The following is a 19,183-nucleotide window of genomic DNA, read 5'->3' as shown; positions in this document are numbered from 1 at the left end:
TGTCCCTATCCTCCCCCCCCCCATGTTCTGAATCTTTTTTTTGTGTGTGTGTTATCTTACTCTCGTCAGCTTACCTCTCTGCGTCACTAACCCTTCCTTCTGTGTCCCCCTGTTCCAATACCGCATCCAGTGCTAGCATCTCGTTTTTTTGTGTGTATGTGTCCCTATCCCTCCACATGTCCTGATTTCTCTCTTACTTTCCTCCTATACCCCATTGACCCCCATCTCTCTCTCTCTCTCTCTACTTTGTTGTAGGTCTCTCTGTTTCCAAGTTAAGCATATCTCTCCATCCCCCCACCCCCATCAGTCTTCTAAATGCTGCAGTGCGCTGCTGGAAAGAGGCAGCAACAAAAGTTGCGTCTCTGCTCAGCAGAGCCTTTGCTCTGCATCCTACCTCTGGTGCAACTTCTTGTGGCTGTGATGCATGGATGAAAGCTCCACTGGCCAGAGAGCCAGTTTGTTGTCACTGTCTCTGCAATGTATTGTTGCATGAGGAGGGCTAGATAGATCCAAGTGTGGGGAGTTGAAGCAAATCAGTCAATGGCTTAAAGATAACATGTTAGCATTAAACATATCAAAATCTTCAGCAATGTTTTTCCCATGGAAAGATAATCTAACATTTTCATCTCAAATACTCTTAGATAAAACTCCACTACAAATAGTAACAACTACAAAAATACTGGGAGTAATCCTAGATCAGAAACTTTCATATCACGACCAGATTAGCTCAGAGGTAAAGAACTGCTTCTATAAGTTACGATTAATCAGATCCTTAGCAAAAGTGTTAAAACCAGAAGCCCTTAACGTTTTAATTCATTCTTTGATTATCTCTAGGCTTGATTACTGTAACACGTTATATCAAGGCATAACACGGAAAGAATTGAAAAGATTGCAAATTATACAAAAAACAGCAATAAAAATCATCACCAATTCAAAAAAAATATGATCATGTGACACCACTTCTGTAAAAATCATATTGGCTACCAGTCTCTTATAGAATCACTTAACAAAATTGCATTATTAACCTTTAAAATCCGGCAATCAAATGCACCAATATTTCTTGACAGTCTTCTTATACCGTATACTCCATTTAGGACACTCAGATCAACAGAACAGCATCTTATCCCAGGACAAGCAGGCAGGTATTCTCACTAGTGGGTGATGTCATCCGACAGAGCCCCGATGCGGACGTCTCACAAGCATACTTGCTTGAAAAAACTTCAGAAGTTTCGAGATGCCCGCACCGCGCATGCGCGAGTGCCTTCCCGCCCGATGGTCCGGGCGTGTCTCCTCAGTTCTTTTCTTTCCGCGGAGCTGAGAAGTTTTGCTTCAATTCTCTGTGCTGAGTGAACCCGTGTTCTTGCCTTCTACTTCCGCGGTTTTGAGTTATTTTGCTCTTTATCGTGTGTTTTATTTAGTCGTTTCTTGTTTTAAAAAAAAAAAAAAAAAAAAATTTCTTCTGGAGCTTTGACTGGGTCAGCCGCGTGGCTGAGGCCCCGCTCCTTCGATCTTGCGGCGGAGCTTTTTCGGCCTATGTCCCGGCCGATTACCGGTTTTAAAAAGTGCAGCAAGTGCCAGCGCGCGATTTCGTTGACGGACCCGCATCGACGCTGCCTGCAGTGTCTTGGTCCAGAACATCTTCCGAAATCGTGCCAGCCTTGTTCCACTCTAAAAGCACGTGCTTTTAAGCGTCGCTGTTTCCTGTGGGAGTCGATGTTCAAGCTGCTAAAGAACCTTCGGCTTCGACTTTGGCTGGCGCTTCGCCTGTACCTGCGAAGGCCTCCTCTACTCCTGCTGAGCCGGGTCTCTTGAAGCCGGCCTCCTTCGTCCCGACTTCGACTCCGCCGCCTGCTGCAGTGCCTCCTTCGGTCTCCTCAGAGCAGGTACCCCCTCAGACCATTCCCCCGGTGGTTATCAAGTGCCGAAAGCTTCTAAGGCTAAGCACTCTACCACTCGGGACTGCGAAGACCGTACAGGAGGTCCCACTTCGAGTGCTGCTCCCCCTTTGGCGGCTTCGCTTCGGTCGATCATGGAGGCTCAATTCATTGATATCATGACCACCATGGGGCCCAAGTGGCTTGCCACGATCTAGGCTGGGCAAGCAGTCCCTCCTCAGGGGGGCGAGCCGCCCCCTCCTTCTCCCCCCTCGCCGCTCGCTCTCGTTGCTCAGGGAGGAGGAGCGGCACTCGGCGGCCAGTTCATCGAGGCGTGCTTCGTTTAGTGACATGCCGCCTCTGGAACCCATCCCCCTTCAGGGCGAAGAAATTTGGGATTTGCCTTCGGGTAGTCGAAGCCCTGGGCATCATCAGGAGGAATTCTTCCGCAGTCCCTTCCAGGCTTGGAATGCGGCTCGAGAAGCATCGACCCATCCTCCTCTTCGCTCTACGGCCTCCAGCCCCATCTACTTCTTGGAGGCCTCTGGGGAACCGTCTAAGTATCGCCGATCCAGATCTCCTTCGAGACACAGGGAGGGGCATCGTTCCAGGCATTCTTCGAGGCATTCCTCTAGGCATTCTACAGTCTCGCCTCAGAAGAAGCTTCCTCGTGTGGGGTATTCGTCTTCGGATATCTCCCCTCCTCTGGGCCCGGAGTACGAGGATACCTATGGCTCTTTCTCTCCTTGTCGATCCCAAGTCTCCTTGGACCCAGTGGCATCGACTTCATCCAGCCCGTCCCGCAGGCCTGTGTTGGCGGATCAGTTGTCTTTTTCGTCTTTTCTCAGGCAGATGGCGGATGATCTCGACATCACCTTGGACTCGGGTTCCCGATACTCCAAGGAGTACCTCGATACCATGCATCTGCCTCATCCTCCTGCTGAGTCTCTTCGCCTGCCTCTCCACAAGCACAGTTAAAAGAAAAGAGCCGAGGAGGAAGAGCAGGAGGCTAGGGGCAGGGCGAGAGTAAGCTCCGCCCACCCCCACCGCGTCGGAAGAGTCAGCGTCCGAACTACCCTACAAAAGGGGAGGAGTCAAAGACACACGCGGTGCACAGCATCGGACAGGAGGAGCAGCAAGGATAGCTAAGGGAGAGGAAGAGGAGCAGGAGAAAGCTGTTTAAACACAGTTAAAAGAAAAGAGCCGAGGAGGAAGAGCAGGAGGCTAGGGGCAGGGCGAGAGTAAGCTCCGCCCACCCCCACCGCGTCGGAAGAGTCAGCGTCCGAACTACCCTACAAAAGGGGAGGAGCTAACGGCGCGCGGCCGTTCGGCGCGCGGCGAAGGCGGGCGGCAAAGGCGCTCGCCTTAGCGAGAGCGCCTTTGCGAAGGGCCTCAAGAAGGGCCAAGTCACTACACCCAGGAGCACAGGGAAGGACTGAAAGGTAAGGAAGCGGCAAGTACAGAAACACAGAAGGTAAGGAAGAAGCAAGCGCAGAAAGAACCAGCACACACAAGAAGCAGTAAAGTAAGGAAGAGCAAAGACAGCACACATAAGAAGGCAGCAAGGCAAGAAGCAGGCACAGAAGAAATAAACACACAAGCAAAAGCAAGGAAAGGTAGAGCGTAGGCAGCGCACACAAGAAGAAGGTAGCAAGGCAAGAAACAGGCACAGAAAGAGCACATAATCTTAACTGTTATCTTAAAAGTAGGAACGACGATGGAAGCAGAGGGAAACCAGAAGATGAGCTTTCCAGTGTTCTGCACAGACTGTCATATGTATGACTACCTCCCCTCGGGGAGACAGTCTTATGTATGCAGTCGGTGTCAGGAGCTGAAAAGCTTGAAGAAAGAAGTCAAGCGACTTGAGGACAAGATACTGGAGCTAGAAGGACTTTACACCACAGAGGACCCTATCAAGGCATTTGAAGACTTCAGGAGTGAGAGACACATTGAGAAGGAAGTCAGGGAGCTCGAGGAATTCATTGAGGAAGCATACAGGAGGAGGGTGGCAGAGAACGAACTCCAGATGAAGGATGAAGTTACACCAATATGGAAGGGGGAGCAAGAAGCAGATGACCTCAAAGAAGACAGCCACGGAGGAATACCACAAGAGGGGGAGAAATTGGCTAGTCGATGCCCAGAAGAGAGAGAGAAGCACACCGAGGACATTGACCTGAGACCGAAGCGAAAACTGAAGAAGGGAAAGTCAGCGATCCTAGTGGGAGACTCGATCCTGAGGCATGTGGACAGCCACATAGCAGGAGGGAGAGAGGATCGACTGGTGACCTGCCTCCCAGGAGCGAGAACCAAGGACATCGTGGACAAAATTGGGATGATCCTGGATGGAGCAGAGACGGAAGAGACCGCAGTAATGATCCACATCGGGACGAATGATGTCAGCAGGAGAGACTACAGAAGAGGCACGCTGATAGAACAGTTCAAGATTCTGGGAAGGAAGCTGAAGATGAGGACCCAGAAGATAGCATTCTCAGAGATCCTACCGGTACCGAGGGCAGATGTGAAAAGGCAGGAGGAACTACAATCAATAAATGCGTGGATGAGGAAATGGTGTGAGGAAGAAGGTTTCCACTTCGTGAGGAACTGGACAACGTTCTGGGGCAAGAACAAGCTCTACAGGAGAGATGGACTGCACCTGAGCACAGCGGGAACAAGACTTCTAGCAAGCAACGTCATGAGAGGAATAGAACAGGCTTTAAACTAAAAGGAAGGGGAAAGCCGACAGTCGACCTAGAGTCGACGATTCGGAAGAAGGTATCCCATGAAGATACTAAGGGGAAAAAAGGCTGGGAAGAAGCAAGGGATAAATTACAGGAGTCGACTAACCCAGAAGAGGAGGTTAGAAAGAGTGCAGCAAAAGAGAAGACACCAAGGATCGAAGCACAGGGAAAGGTAGTGAAGACAAGAAAATGCCAGGACCTAAATTGCATATATACTAATGCAAGGAGCCTAAGCAACAAAATGGGGGAACTAGAGGCTTTGGCCAATGCAGAGGACATAGACATCATTGGAATCTCTGAAACATGGTGGAATGAGGAAAGCAAATGGGATACAGCACTGCCGGGGTACAAGCTCTATCGCCAGGACAGGTCAGGACAGAAAGGAGGTGGAATAGCCCTATACATAAAAGAAAGCATACAATCGACAAGAATGGACACAGTGGAGATGACCAACAAGCTGGAATCGCTATGGATTAAAATACCGGATAGGAAAGGACATGAAATAAAGATGGGCCTATACTATCGTCCACCCGGGCAAACCGGAGATATCGACAGAGAAATGGAAACCGAGATGAAGCGAGAATGCAAAAGTGGTTACACAGTTATTATGGGAGACTTCAACTACCCCGGGATAGACTGGAAACTTGGAAGCTCCAGATGCGCTAGAGAGACAGAATTTCTGGAGGCTACACAAGATTGTTTCATGGAGCAGCTTGTTAGAGAACCGACGAGAGGAAATGCCACTCTGGATCTAATCCTAAATGGGTTAATGGGCCCTGCAAAGGAAGTGGAAGTAGTGGGACCGTTGGGAAACAGCGATCATAATATGATCAAGTTCAAAGTTGAAGTAGGAATACCGAAAGGAAAGAGAACCATAGCAACAACTTTCAACTTCAGGAAAGGAAACTATGAAGCAATGAGGGAAATGGTAAGGAAGAAACTTAGGAACACTTCCAAGAAATGGCAAACGGTAGAACATGCCTGGCTTTTTTTCAGGGACACGGTGAGCGAGGCGCAAAATTTGTACATACCCAGATTCAGAAAGGGGAGCAAAAAGAGTCGAACAAAAGACCCGGTATGGCTGACTAAAATAGTGAAGGAAGCGATAGGCAATAAGAAAAATTCATTCAGGAAATGGAAAAAGGACAAAACTGAGGGGAACTGGAAGGAGCACAGGAAGTATCAAAAAGAATGTCACCGAGTGGTTCGAAAAGCCAAAAGAGAGTATGAAGAGAAGCTAGCCAGGGAGGCACGAAATTTCAAACCATTCTTCAGATATGTTAAAGGGAAACAGCCAGCTAGGGAGGAGGTGGGACCGCTGGATGATGGAGACAGGAAGGGGGTAGTGAAGGAGGAGAAAGAAGTCGCAGAAAGACTTAACATGTTCTTTTCGTCTGTATTTACGAACGAAGACACAACCAACTTACCGGAACCTGAGCAATTCTTCAATGGAAATGAAGCAGAAAAATTAACATCCATGGAAGTGAGCCTTGAAGATGTGCGCAGGCAGATAGAAAAACTAAAAACTGACAAATCCCCGGGTCCAGACGGAATCCATCCAAGGGTTCTGAAGGAATTAAAGGAGGAGATAGCAGAACTACTGCAGCAAGTTTGCAACCTATCCCTGAAAACAGGTGTGATACCAGAGGATTGGAAGATAGCCAATGTCACGCCCATCTTCAAAAAGGGATCAAGAGGTGACCCGGGAAACTACAGACCTGTGAGTCTGACCTCGGTTCCGGGGAAAATGGCAGAAGCGCTGATAAAAGAAAACATCGATGAACATTTGGAAAGAAATGAACTTCTGATACCAAGCCAACATGGTTTCTGCAGGGGGAGATCGTGTTTAACTAACTTATTGCACTTCTTCGAAGGAATCAACAAACGGACGGATAAAGGAGACCCCATAGACATCGTATACTTAGATTTCCAAAAAGCCTTTGACAAGGTGCCTCACGAGCGTCTACTCCGGAAACTGAAGAACCATGGGGTGGACGGAGATGTGCATAGATGGATCAGAAACTGGTTGGCGGGTAGGAAACAGAGGGTAGGGGTGAAGGGCCACTACTCGGACTGGAAGAGGGTCACAAGTGGTGTTCCGCAGGGCTCGGTGCTCGGGCCACTACTATTTAATATATTCATAAATGATCTAGAAATAGGGACGACGTGTGAGATAATAAAATTTGCAGACGACACCAAACTATTCAGTGGAGCTCGGACTAAAGAGGACTGCGAAGAATTACAAAGGGACCTGAATAAACTAGGGGAATGGGCGACGAGATGGCAGATGAAGTTCAACGTTGAGAAATGTAAAGTACTGCATGTGGGAAGCAGAAACCTGAGGTACAACTATACGATGGGAGGGATGTTATTGAATGAGAGTACCCAGGAAAGGGACTTAGGGGTAATGGTGGACATGACAATGAATTCGACGGCACAGTGCGCAGCGGCCGCTAAGAGAGCGAATAGAATGCTGGGTATAATCAAGAAGGGTATTACAACCAGGACGAGAGAAGTTATTCTGCCGTTGTATCGGGCGATGGTGCGCCCGCATCTGGAATACTGCGTCCAATATTGGTCGCCGTACCTTAAGAAGGATATGGCGATACTCGAGAGGGTTCAGAGGAGAGCGACACGTCTGATAAAAGGGATGGAAAACCTTCCATATGCTGAGAGATTGGAGAAACTGGGTCTCTTTTCCCTGGAGAAGAGGAGACTTAGAGGGGATATGATAGAGACTTATAAGATCATGAAGGGCATAGAGAGAGTAGAGAGGGACAGATTCTTCACACTTTCAAAAAATAAAAGAACAAGAGGGCATCTGGAAAAGTTGAAAGGGGACAGATTCAAAACAAATGCTAGGAAGTTCTTCTTTACCCAACGTGTGGTGGACACCTGGAATGCGCTTCCAGAAAATGTAATAGGGCAGAGTACGGTACTGGGATTTAAGAAAGGATTGGACGGTTTCCTGCTGGAAAAGAGGATAGAGGGGTATAAATAGAGGATTTCTGCACAGGTCCTGGACCTGTTGGGCCGCCGCGTGAGCGGACTGCTGGGCATGATGGACCTCAGGTCTGACCCAGCAGAGGCATTGCTTATGTTCTTATGTTCTTATGTTCTCCTCGACCAAACCTTCATGCGATGTTTTGAAACACCGTACTCCATTCCTGCCGTTCCTAGCAAACTGATGCCAGGTACCGCATGGTACATCATAAAGGGTTCGCGGGCTCCCAGCTCTCCCATCAGTCTTTGTTGGTCGAGTCCTCCCTCAAACGTTCTCATCCGTCCCAGGTGTATGCCTCGGTGCCTCCAGGCCGAGAGGGCCGGACAATGGACAAGTTCGGGCGGCGCATCTACCAGAACTCGATGATGGCATCCAGAGTTCTTAATTACACTTTCCATTTTGCCACCTATTTGGAGTTCTTCCTGCCTGTGCTTCGGAAGTTTACACCTTACATTGAGTCTCAGGCTCGTTTTGAGTTCGAGAAGGTGGTCGCCTCGCTGTCCCAGCTGCGTCTTCAACTGATGCAATCCTCCTATGATGCCTTTGAGCTCTCGGCAAGGGCTGCCGCCTGTTCCGTGGCCATGCGTCGCTTAGCCTAACTTCGAACCATTGACAGGGACCCGAACCTCCAGGACAGGCTGGCCAACGTCCCCTGTGCGGGTGCAGATTTGTTCGATGAATCCATTGAGACCGTGACGAAGAAGCTGTCGGACCATGAAAAATCTTTCCAGTCCATTCTTCGTCCCAAGCCTAAGCCTGCTCAGTCTTGACCTTCTCGACCGCCCTTGATCTATCAGCGGCGTTATACTCCCAGGCAAGCTCCTGCTGCGAGACAGCCAGCGAAGAGACAGCCACCGCAGAAGGCTCAACAGAAACCTCAGCCTTCTGCTGTCCCCAAGGCTCCTCAGCCTTTTTGACTCTATAGTGGGGGGCATAACCAACACCGTTCTGCTATCCCCAGTCTTTCCAATTGGAGGTCGCATCCATCATTTTTACCATCGATGGATGGCTAGAACCACCGACCTTTGGGTCCTTACCATTGTCGGGGAAGGATACTCTCTTCAGTTCCATCGAGTCCCCCCGGACCACCCTCCAAGAGAGTATCCTTCCAACTTGACCCAGACTGCCCTTCTTCTTCAGGAAGCTCAGTCCTTGCTTCGGGCCGTCGAGCCGGTCCCGGTAGACCAACACAAACTGGGGTTTTACTCCCGGTACTTCCTTGTTCCGAAGAAGATGGGCGACCTGCGTCCAATTCTGGACCTCCGGGTGCTCAACAAGTTTCTGGTCAAGGAGAGGTTTCGCATGCTGACCCTTGCTGCTCTGTACCCCCTCCTCGAGCAGAACGACTGGTTATGCTCTCTGGATCTGAAAGAGGCCTACACTCACATTCCCATTCATCCGGCCTCTCGCAAATTCCTCAGATTTCGGGTGGGACATCTGCATCTGCAGTATCGAGTGCTTCCATTCGGCCTGTCCTCGTCTCCCAGAGTCTTCACAAAATGCCTGGTAGTGGTAGCTGCTGCACTCCGGAACCTTGGTCTTCAGGTATTTCCTATCTGGTTCCTGCAGAGTCTGGGATTCGAAATCAACTTCCCCAAATCTCATCTGCAACCGACTCTGTCTTTCCCCTTCATCGGGGCAGTTCTCGATACTATTCAACTCAGAGCATTCCTTCCTCCTCAACGCCTGGATGCTCTGCTTCATCTCTGCCAGTCAGTGTCTTCTCGCCAATCCATCTCAGCGAGACACATGATGGTTCTCTTAGGCCACATGGCCTCTACAGTTCATGTGACACCTTTTGCCAGACTTCACCTCAGAATTCCTCAGTGGACCCTGGCATCTCAGTGGACACAGGTGTCGGATCCTTTGACTTGTCACATCCTAGTCACTCCTGCTCTTCGGCAGTCTCTGCATTGGTGGATGATCTCTTCAAATCTATCCAGAGGTTTGCTGTTTCACTCCCCTCCCCACCAGAAGGTTCTCATGACCGATTCCTCAACTTATGCATGGGGGGCTCATCTGGACAGTCTTTGCATTCAAGGCTTCTGGACCAGTGCGGACCGGCTGTGCCATATCAATCTGCTGGAACTCAGGGCGATTTTCAATGCTCTTCAAGCTTTCCAACATCTGCTTCACGACCTGGTGGTCCTCATTCGCACCGGCAATCAGGTCGCCATGTATTATGTCAACAAGCAGGGGGGCACGGGATCGGCCTCCCTCTGCCAGGAAGCTCTCAGAGTCTGGGATTGGGCGATTCGCCACAACACCTTCCTCAGAGCTGTCTACATTCAGGGGAAGAACAATGCCTTGGCAGACAACTTAAGTCGTCTACTCCAGCCTCACGAATGGACCCTCCATTCCAAGCCCCTTCATCAGATCTTCTCTCAGTGGGGGACGCCTCCCCACAACTTCAAACTGCCTCAATTCTGCTCCAGGATCTACAATCCTCATCGCCTCGAGGCAGATGCCTTTCTGCTGGACTAGAGGAATCTCTTTCTATATGCTTTTCCTCCGTTTCCTCTCATTCAAAAGACTCTGGTCAAGCTGAAGTCCAACCATGCCACCATGATTCTGATAGCTCCTCGGTGGCCCAGACAGCCTTGGTACTCCCTTCTACTTCAACTCAGCAGCAGGGAGCCATTCCTTCTTCCAGTGTTCCCTTCGCTGCTTACTCAGCATCAGGGATCTCTGCTCCATCCCAACCTGCAGTCTCTCCACCTGACAGCTTGGTTCCTCTCAACGTAACTCCTCGCCAGTTTTCCAAAGCGGTGAGGGATGTATTGGAGGCTTCCCGGAAGCCTGCTAATAGACTATGCTACTCCCAAAAGTGGACTAGATTTTCTACCTGGTGTGTTTCTAATCGTAAGGAGCCTCAACGAGCCTCTCTATCTTCTGTGTTGGACTATCTTCTACACTTGTCTCAGTCTGGCCTCAAGTCTACATCCATACGAGCCAACCTGAGTGCTATTGCGGCTTTCCATCAGCCTCTGCAAGGGAAACCTCTCTCTGCTCATCCTGTGGTTTCTAGATTTATGAAAGGACTTTTCCATGTCAATCCTCCTCTCAAACCCCCTCCTATGGTTTGGGACCTCAATGTTGTGCTTTCTCAACTTATGAAACCTCCTTTTGAGCCTCAACAAGGCTCCGCTAAAGTTTCTCACTTGGAAAGTGGTTTTTCTAGTTGCCCTCACTTCTGCCCGCAGAGTCAGTGAGCTTCAGGCCCTGGTGGCAGATCCACCTTTCACAGTATTCCATCATGACAAGGTGGTCCTTCGCACTCATCCGAAATTCCTGCCGAAAGTGGTTTCTGAATTTCATCTCAACCAATCCATAATTCTTCCTGTGTTTTTTCCAAAGCCTCATTCTCATCCTGGAGAATCAGCTCTTCACACTTTGGACTGTAAACGGGCTTTGGCTTTCTACCTGGATCGCACCAAACCACACAGAACTGCTCCTCAACTTTTCATATCCTTTGATCTGAACCAGTTGGGACGCCCTGTCTCGAAGCGTACTATCTCCAACTGGATGGCGGCTTGCATATCTTTCTGCTATGCCCAGGCTGGATTACCCCTTCCCTATAAAGTCACAGCCCATAAGGTCAGAGCAATGGCGGCATTATAGGCACTAGGAGATCTACTATTTTTTCCAGTTATAGCTCCTGACCTCTGGAATAATTTACCAAATTATTTGCGTGGGAAACCTCGTTAGAAAAATTCAAATGCTTTTAAAAAAGTTTTCTGTATAAGGATGCATTTGAGGCATAGACAAGACAACCAGCTTACGTTTAAAATCTTATATTTTATATCTTAACATCTAGTTTTAATCAGTCCTCATATATTGGGCTTAATTTTTTTTTTTTCTCTCTCTCTCTTTTTTTTCATTCTTTATCTATCACTTTTTTGCCCCCCCCAATGTTGTTACCCATAAATGTTCTCTTTCTGCTTTAACGATTGTAGTTCATCCCACTTTCCTTTTGTATCTGTCCTTAATTTTGTATGTATGTAGTATTTTGTAATACACTGCCAAATGGTTTATCCCCTATTTTTAATTTGTAATACGCTTTGAAATATTTGACATTGTGTGCACATCAAATTTTAATAAACTTTTACTTGAGTGAAGGATAGAGAGGGAACTTCTCTACCATTGGGTAGCCCTGGGCATTTTGCCAGGCCTGCTTACGGTAATAGTGGCCATGCCCTTGAAAAGGCTCTTTTTCCCTGAAAAAGGGCAGTAAAGAGTATTAAAACATTATTTCTTTTTCTATTTTTCAATATAATAACATTGTAGTTTTTGGGGGTTTTTCATGAGTTTGGTGTTAGAACATATACAAAATGGATATCAAATATACTACTTTTCAAACCTGAGTTTTCAGGATATCCAGAATATCTCAAATGTGCTGAGAGCTCTATACATAGAACAGTTTCTCTCTTGCAGCCCTTCGCGGGAAACATACCAAGCTGCTATGCTGCTGAGTGCTGCTGGAGATGCGTTGGGTTACCGGAATCAGCGCTGGGAATACTGTGAGTCTGGGCCACAGATTCTGCAGGAACTGTGCGAACTGGGGGGACTGAAGCAGATCCAGGCCCAGCTCCCAGATTGGCCAGTCAGTGATGATACTGTGTTGCATCTGGCCACAGCAGAGGCCCTGGCCACAGGTATATGCAATTCAGTTTTAATGCTTATGTGAAGTAATTTGTGTCTCCAAATTTGTATTTTCATTAGAATGCATACACAGAGAAATAAGAGTCTCTCTTCAGCTGATGGACAGGTTGGCTTTATTTTACAGAAAGATTGAACATCTTTCTAGTATAAGCTGGAGAAGGCAAGTTAAGTCATGAGGCACATTCTCCAGCTTTTTAGTTATTTCTTATCTATAAGATATATAGCATAGTTTTTGTATATTTCCCTTGAATATATAGTTCTGGGTAGGTGATATAATTTCACCTTGTAGCTTGGGCTATAATCATGTGATGTGTCATGTAGCCATTCACCCAAAGCCTCTTATCTATGGGTTCTATGTGTAGAGAGTGTGATACTGTTCATCCTGTATCGCGTGGTAGACTGGTAGAGTCTTTACAAATTGGTAATATGCCTCACTGCTACCAGCAAGTGGAGACTGAGATCAAACTTGTATATCAGTATAGCATGCCCCTCTTGCTACTCCAGTTTTCCTCAGTCTCCGGAAGCAGGTGGTAAGATTTTTCAACTTCCCTCTTAGCACTGTTGGAACTTTGTTTTGTGGCCTCGTGGTTCTTGTGGCTCCTGATTGGCCTCGACGACCTTTGGTGGCACGCGGATCCGCCACCAAATGCCTTACCAGATCCTCTTCCTCTCTTGGATGACCTAACTCAGGGTCCCATTCCAATGTTCGATCCGGGTCCCTTTTGTCTTATGGCTTGGCTCTTGAAAGGGATCACCTAGGTAAGAAGGGATATTCCGATAAAGTGATCTCAATGCTCTTGGGGTCCCGGAGGCTTTCCACCTCTCGGACTTATGTGAGAGTTTGGCATCTATTTGAGGAGTGGTGTGATGTGTGTAAAGTGGTCTCTTTTCACGCTTCCCTGCCTAACATCTTAAAGTTCTTGCAGAATGGCCTCGATAGGGGACTGGCTTGGTCTTCTCTCCGGGTTCAGCTTTCGGCCTTGTCAGCCTTTTGAGGTTTTTGGTTTTTTTTGAAAAGTTAGCGTTTGACTGCCATCCCTGATCTGATTCGCTTCTTGCAGGTGGCCAAGTTGCTCAGGCCTCCTGTACGACCCTCTAGTTCCATCTTGGAATCTGAATCTGGTTCTGTCCTTTCTGGTGCGCCCTCCTTTTGAACTGTTGGGCGACTGCTCTTTGAAGGACCTTACTCTTAAGGCGGTCTTCTTGGTGGTCATTATTTCAGCTAGACGTGTTTCTGAGCTGCAGGCTTTCTCTTGTAGGGCTCCCTTCTTGGAGTTTTCGAGGGAGCGGGTTGTCTTGAGGCCTGTTCCTTTCTTTCTGCCAAAAATGGTTTCTTCTTTTCATGTCAATGAATCTGTAATCCTCCCGGTGTTGGGTTGTCAGGAGGGCTCTTCTGAGCAGAGACAGCTGTGCAAGTTGGATGTCAGTCGGGTCCTTCGCTCTTATGTGCAGAGGACCCAGGAGATCAGGAAATCAGATCATCTCTTTGTCCTTCTAGCGGGTCCTCGTAAGGGGGATGGCGCTTCTAAGGTTACTATTGCGCACTGGATCAAGGAGACTGTTGCTTCCGCTTATCTTCTGAAGAAGCCTGTTCCCGACTTTCTCAAGGCTCATTCCACTAGGGGTCAGGCAGCTTCTTGGGCTGAGTCTTTTCTAGTGCCTCCAGTGGATATTTGCAAGGCTGCAGTTTGGTCTTCTCTGCATTCCTTTGTCAGACACTACCATGTGGATGTTCAAGCGTGTCTGGACGCGGTATTTGGTGAACGTGTTCTGGTGTCAGCCCTTTAGAGGTCCCACCCTTGATGGGTACTGCTTTTTGTAAGGACTATACCAGTCTACTAAGCAATACAGAAGGAGAAATTAGGTTCTTACCTGCTAATTTTCTTTGTTAGCTTGTAGACTGGTATAGTCCCTCCCACCTTGTCTGTCTTTGTGCGGTGTTTGCGGGTTTTTGATCACGTGCAGATTTTGAATTTTTCAACGGGTTTTTGTATTTTTCTAGGGCCAGGGAGAATTAAGAACAGCGGTGATGGTTCAGCTAGCTTAGCTGGTAAGCTGTGGGAATGTTTTACTTCCAGGATCAAGTTCTATACATGTTCCAAAAGTTGTTTAAAGATTGTTGTTTTCTTACACACCTGTTTGGAGTGTCATTTACGGTTTTTCAGTTAAGAAATTTCCTAGGTTCGGCTTGGCTATTCGGCAAACTGGAGTAGCAAGAGGGGCATGCTATACTGATATACAAGTTTGATCTCAGTCTCCATCTGGTGGTAGCAGTGAGGCATATTACCTATTCGTAAGGACTATACCAGTCTACAAGCTAACAGAAAGAAAATTAGCAAGTAAGAACCTAATTTCTCCTTTCAGGTGCAAATGGAGGAGTCCTGACAGTAGATTATATTTCCATACTCACAAGTTAATTGCAGAAGGATAAAATTTACATTCTTCAGCTCTACCTCCTCCAATGTTGTAGAGCCCCCCTTCAGTTTTTTTTCCTTTTGCAAGCAAGTTGAGAAGGTGTGGTTCTGATCTGCTCCAATAACGTATTTTTATTCGAATTCAAGGCTTTCAGTGCTAGAGAAGTCCCCAGTGACACTGGGGCAGCTCAGCCTGGGAGAGGAAGCAGACTCGGTGAAAGTAGTCTGCAGCTGGCAAGATAACCCTTGGGGTTCTGTCCGGCAGGCCTGCATTTGGACTTGTGAAGCATGGGGTCCATTCCCCTTGAAGCTAGCTTGCATCCTGATTGTCCAGCAGGTGCCATCTGTGTAAATTACTCCCCCTGCTCGTACATAGATCTGCAGAGAGATTGAGGCTGTGGTTGGGCTTTAAGTCTGACTAGCAGCCCAAAGATCCTAGCAAATGGACTTGGTTTGCAGATTGAAGCAGTATTTTTCTGCATTTCTAGTTTTGGTGACACCTGAAGCATGCTAGACTAGCACAGACATAATGAGTACTGTCTATTGAAGTCTATAGGAAAATTGTGGGGGGGAGGTGTCCTGATTTTAAGAACATAAGATTTGCCAAGCCCATTATCCTATTTCCAATAGCGACCAACACAGGTCACATTCACCTAGCTAGATCCCAAGTAACAAAACAAAACAGGAATAAGCAGTGGATTTCCTCAAGCCACATCAATAATGGCCTATAGACTTCTCTTTTATGAAATTATCCAAACCGTTTTTAAACCCCACTAAGCTAACTGATTTCACCACATTCTCCAACAACAAATTCCAGAGTTTAATTACACGTGTATGAAATATTTTCTCTGGTTTGTTTTAAATCTACTACTTAGTAACATGGAAAAAGTGAACAAGCGATTCACATCTACCCTTTCCATTCCACTCAGTATTTTATAGGCCTCTTATCATATCACCCCTAAGCCATCTCTTTTCCAAGCTGAAAATCCCTAGCCGCTTTAGCCTTTCCTCATAGGGAAGTCGTCCCATCCCTTTTATCATTTTTGATGCCCTTCTCTGTACCTTTTCTAATTCCTCTATCTTTTTTTGAGATATGGTGACCAGAATGGTACACAGTATTCGAGGTGTGGCCGTACCATAGAGCGATATAAGGGCATTGTAACATTTTCATCTTTGTTTTCCATTCCTTTCCTGATAATTCCTAACATTGTATTTGCTTTCTTAGCCTCCACTGCACATTGAGCAGAGGGTTTCATTGTATCCTCAACAATAACACCTAGATCCTTTTCCTGGGCAGGGACTCCTAACACAAAACCCAGGATCACATAGCTATAGTTTGGGTTCCTCTTTCCCAAATGCATCACTTTGCACTTGCTCACATTAAACGTCATCTGCCATTTTGACGACTAGTCTTCCAGTCTCACAAGGTCCTCTTGCAATTTTTCACAATCCTCTTGGTGATTTAACAATAAGCCACAATGCAACACCAGAGAAAGAGAAAATGGTATCCCCTTGCACTAGAAAAGCACAGACAGCATCAAAGCAGGTGCCATAAGGCAGTAAGAAGGGCCAATAGAGACTATGAGGAAAAAAATAGCCAAGGAGGCAAAAAACTTCAAGCCGTTCTTTCGATATATTAAGGGGAAACGACCCACAAAGGAAGCAGTGGGGCCGTTGGATGACCATGGAATAAAGGCAGTGCTGAAGGAGGACAAAGCCATCGCCGACAAATTGAACACCATTTTTTTTGCGTCTGTGTTTACCGAAGAGGATATACACAACATACCGGACGCCGACAGGCTATACATGGGAAACGAAGATGGGAAACTGACAGGGTTGACGGTCAATCTAGAAGAGGTATGCAGGCAGATTGATAGGCTTAAAAATGATAAATCCCCGGGACCGGATGGCATCCATCCGAGGGTAATCGAGGAACTGAAAGGGGCTATAGCTGAACTGCTTCAACTAATAGCCAATATGTCGATCAAATCAGGAAGGATTCCGGAAGACTGGAAGGTGGCGAATGTTACGCCAATCTTCAAGAAAGGTTCGACGGGTGATCCGGGAAACTACAGACTGATGAGTCTGACCTCGGTACCGGAAAAGATGGTAGAGGCGCTGATAAAGGGCTGCATCATTGAGCACCTTGACGGACACAATCTGATGAGGACCAGCCAGCATGGCTTCAGCAAAGGAAGATCTTGCTTGATGAACTTGCATCACTTCTTCAAGTGAGTAAACAGGCAGATAGACAAGGGTGACCCGATCGACATTGTATATCTAGATTTTCAGAAGGCGTTCGACAAGGTTCCGCATGAACGACTACTTTGAAAAATTGTGAGCCATGGAATTGAGGGTGAAATACTCACATGGATTAAAAACTGGCTGGCGGATAGGAAACAGAGTGGGGTAAATGGACAATACTCAGACTGGAAAAGCGTCACCAGTGGAGTGCCTCAGGGTTCGGTGCATGGACCCGTGCTCTTCAACATATTTATAAACGATCTGGAAATTGGTATGACGAGTGAGGTGATTGAATTTGCGGAAGTTATTCAGAGTAGTGAAGACTTAGGAGGACGGCGAAGATCTGCAACGTGACATAAACACGCTCGAGAAATGGGCCGCAACATGGCAAACGAGGTTAAACATGGATAAGTGTAAGGTGATGCATGTCGGTAACAAAAATCTTCTAAACGAATACAGGATGTCCGGGGCTGTACTTGGAGAGAACCCCTAGAAACATAGAAATATAGAAAAATGACGGCAGATAAGGGCCATAGCCTATCAAGTCTGCCCACTTCACAGACCCACCCCCCTGAGTCTGCTCTCCTGGAAATCCCTCTCCTAATGACCCATCCTTAACTCCACCCTCTTAAGGATCCTACATGGGCATCCCATTTACCCTTAAAATCTGGCACGCTGTTGGCCTTGATTACCTGTATTGGAAGCTTGTTCCAATGATCAACCACTCTTTCGGTGAAGAAATACTTTCTGGTGTCCCCATGAAATTTCCCGCCCCTGAGTTTAAGTGGATGCCCTCTTGTGGCTGAGGTTCCCTGGAGAAGGAAAATATCTTCTTCCACCTCGATACGTCCGGAGATGTATTTAAATGTCTCAATCATGTCTCCCCTCTCCCTATGTTCCTCGAGAGAGTAGAGCCGCAGCTTGTTCAGCCTCTCTTCGTATGAGAGATCCTTGAGCCCCGAGACCATCCTGGTGGCCATCCGCTGAACTGACTCTGCTCTTAGCACATCTTTACGGTAATGTGGCCTCCAGAATTGCACACAGTATTCCAGATGTGGTCTCACCATGGTTCTGTATAACGGCATGATGACCTCAGGCTTCCAGCTGACGAAACTTCTGCAGATACAACCTAACATTTGTCTTGCCTTAGATGAAGCCTTCTCCACTTGATTGGCAGCTTTCATATCTGCACTGATGATCACTCCCAAATCTCATTCTGTTACAGTCCTAGCTAAGGTTTCACCATTTAAGGTGTAAGTTCTGCATGGATTCCTACTGCCGAGGTGCATGACCTTGCATTTCTTGGCGTTGAAGCCCAGCTGCCAGGTAGATGACCAACATTCCAACAAAAAAAGGTCATGCGTCATACTATCGTGTAAATCAGAGCCGCTCACTATGTTACATAGTTTGGTGTCATCGGCAAATAGTGTTATTTTACCTTGAAGCCCCTGAGTCAGGTCCCCTATGAATAAGTTGAAAAAGAGCGGGCCCAAGACTGAGCCCTGCGGTACTCCACTTGTCATTTCTGACGTTTTAGAGAGGGTACCGTTAACCACCACCTTCTGAAGTCTACCAGGAAAGAGATTTGGGAGTACTGGTCAACAAGTCGATGAAGCCATCCGCACAATGCGCGGCGTCGGTGAAAAGGGCGAACAGAATGCTAGGAATGATTAAGAAGGGGATCACGAACAGATCGGAGAAGGATATCGTGCCACTGTACTGGGCCATGGTACACCCTCACCTAGAATACTACGTCCAGCACTGGTCGCTGTACATGAAGAAGGACACAGTACTACTCGAAAGGGTCCAGAGAAGAGCGACTAAAATGGTTAAGGGGCTGAAGGAGTTGCCGTACCTCGAGAGATTAGAGAAACTGGGCCTCTTCTCCCTTGAAAAGAGGAAACTGAGAGGGGACATGAGCGAAACATTCAAGATACTGAAAGGAATAGACTTAGTAGATAGTTGTTCATCCTATCCAAGGTAGGGAGAACGAGAGGGCACTCTCTAAAGTTAAAAGGGGATAGATTCTGTACAAACATAAGGAAGTTCTTCTTCAGCCAGAGGGTGGTGGAGAACTGGAATGCACTTTAGGAGGCTGTTGTAGGGGAAAACACCTCCAGGAATTCAAGACAAAGTTAGACAAGTTCCTGCTGAACCGGAATGTATGCAGGTAGGGCTCTGGTCTTTGACCTGGGGGCCGCCACGGGAGCGGACTGCTGGGCATGATGGATCACTGGACTGACCCAG

General features: G+C 47.4%; 1 protein-coding gene across 3 annotated transcripts in view; it reads left to right on the top strand.

Moving 5' to 3' along the window:
* LOC117361301 (protein ADP-ribosylarginine hydrolase-like) overlaps positions 1-19,183 on the top strand; it is a 49,969-nt gene that overhangs the window by 6,258 nt on the left and 24,528 nt on the right. For all 3 annotated transcript variants that reach the window (XM_033946454.1, XM_033946456.1, XM_033946455.1), the window contains one exon: positions 12,051-12,271. In XM_033946454.1, coding sequence (XP_033802345.1) covers positions 12,051-12,271 — 221 coding nt within the window. The remainder of the gene's footprint in view (positions 1-12,050; positions 12,272-19,183) is intronic.

The sequence above is a fragment of the Geotrypetes seraphini genome, chromosome 5 (assembly GCF_902459505.1).
Source record: "Geotrypetes seraphini chromosome 5, aGeoSer1.1, whole genome shotgun sequence".
NCBI lineage: Eukaryota > Metazoa > Chordata > Amphibia > Gymnophiona > Dermophiidae > Geotrypetes > Geotrypetes seraphini.
The sequence above is the reverse complement of the archived record's forward strand: the minus strand, read 5'-3'. Positions and strand labels throughout refer to the sequence as shown.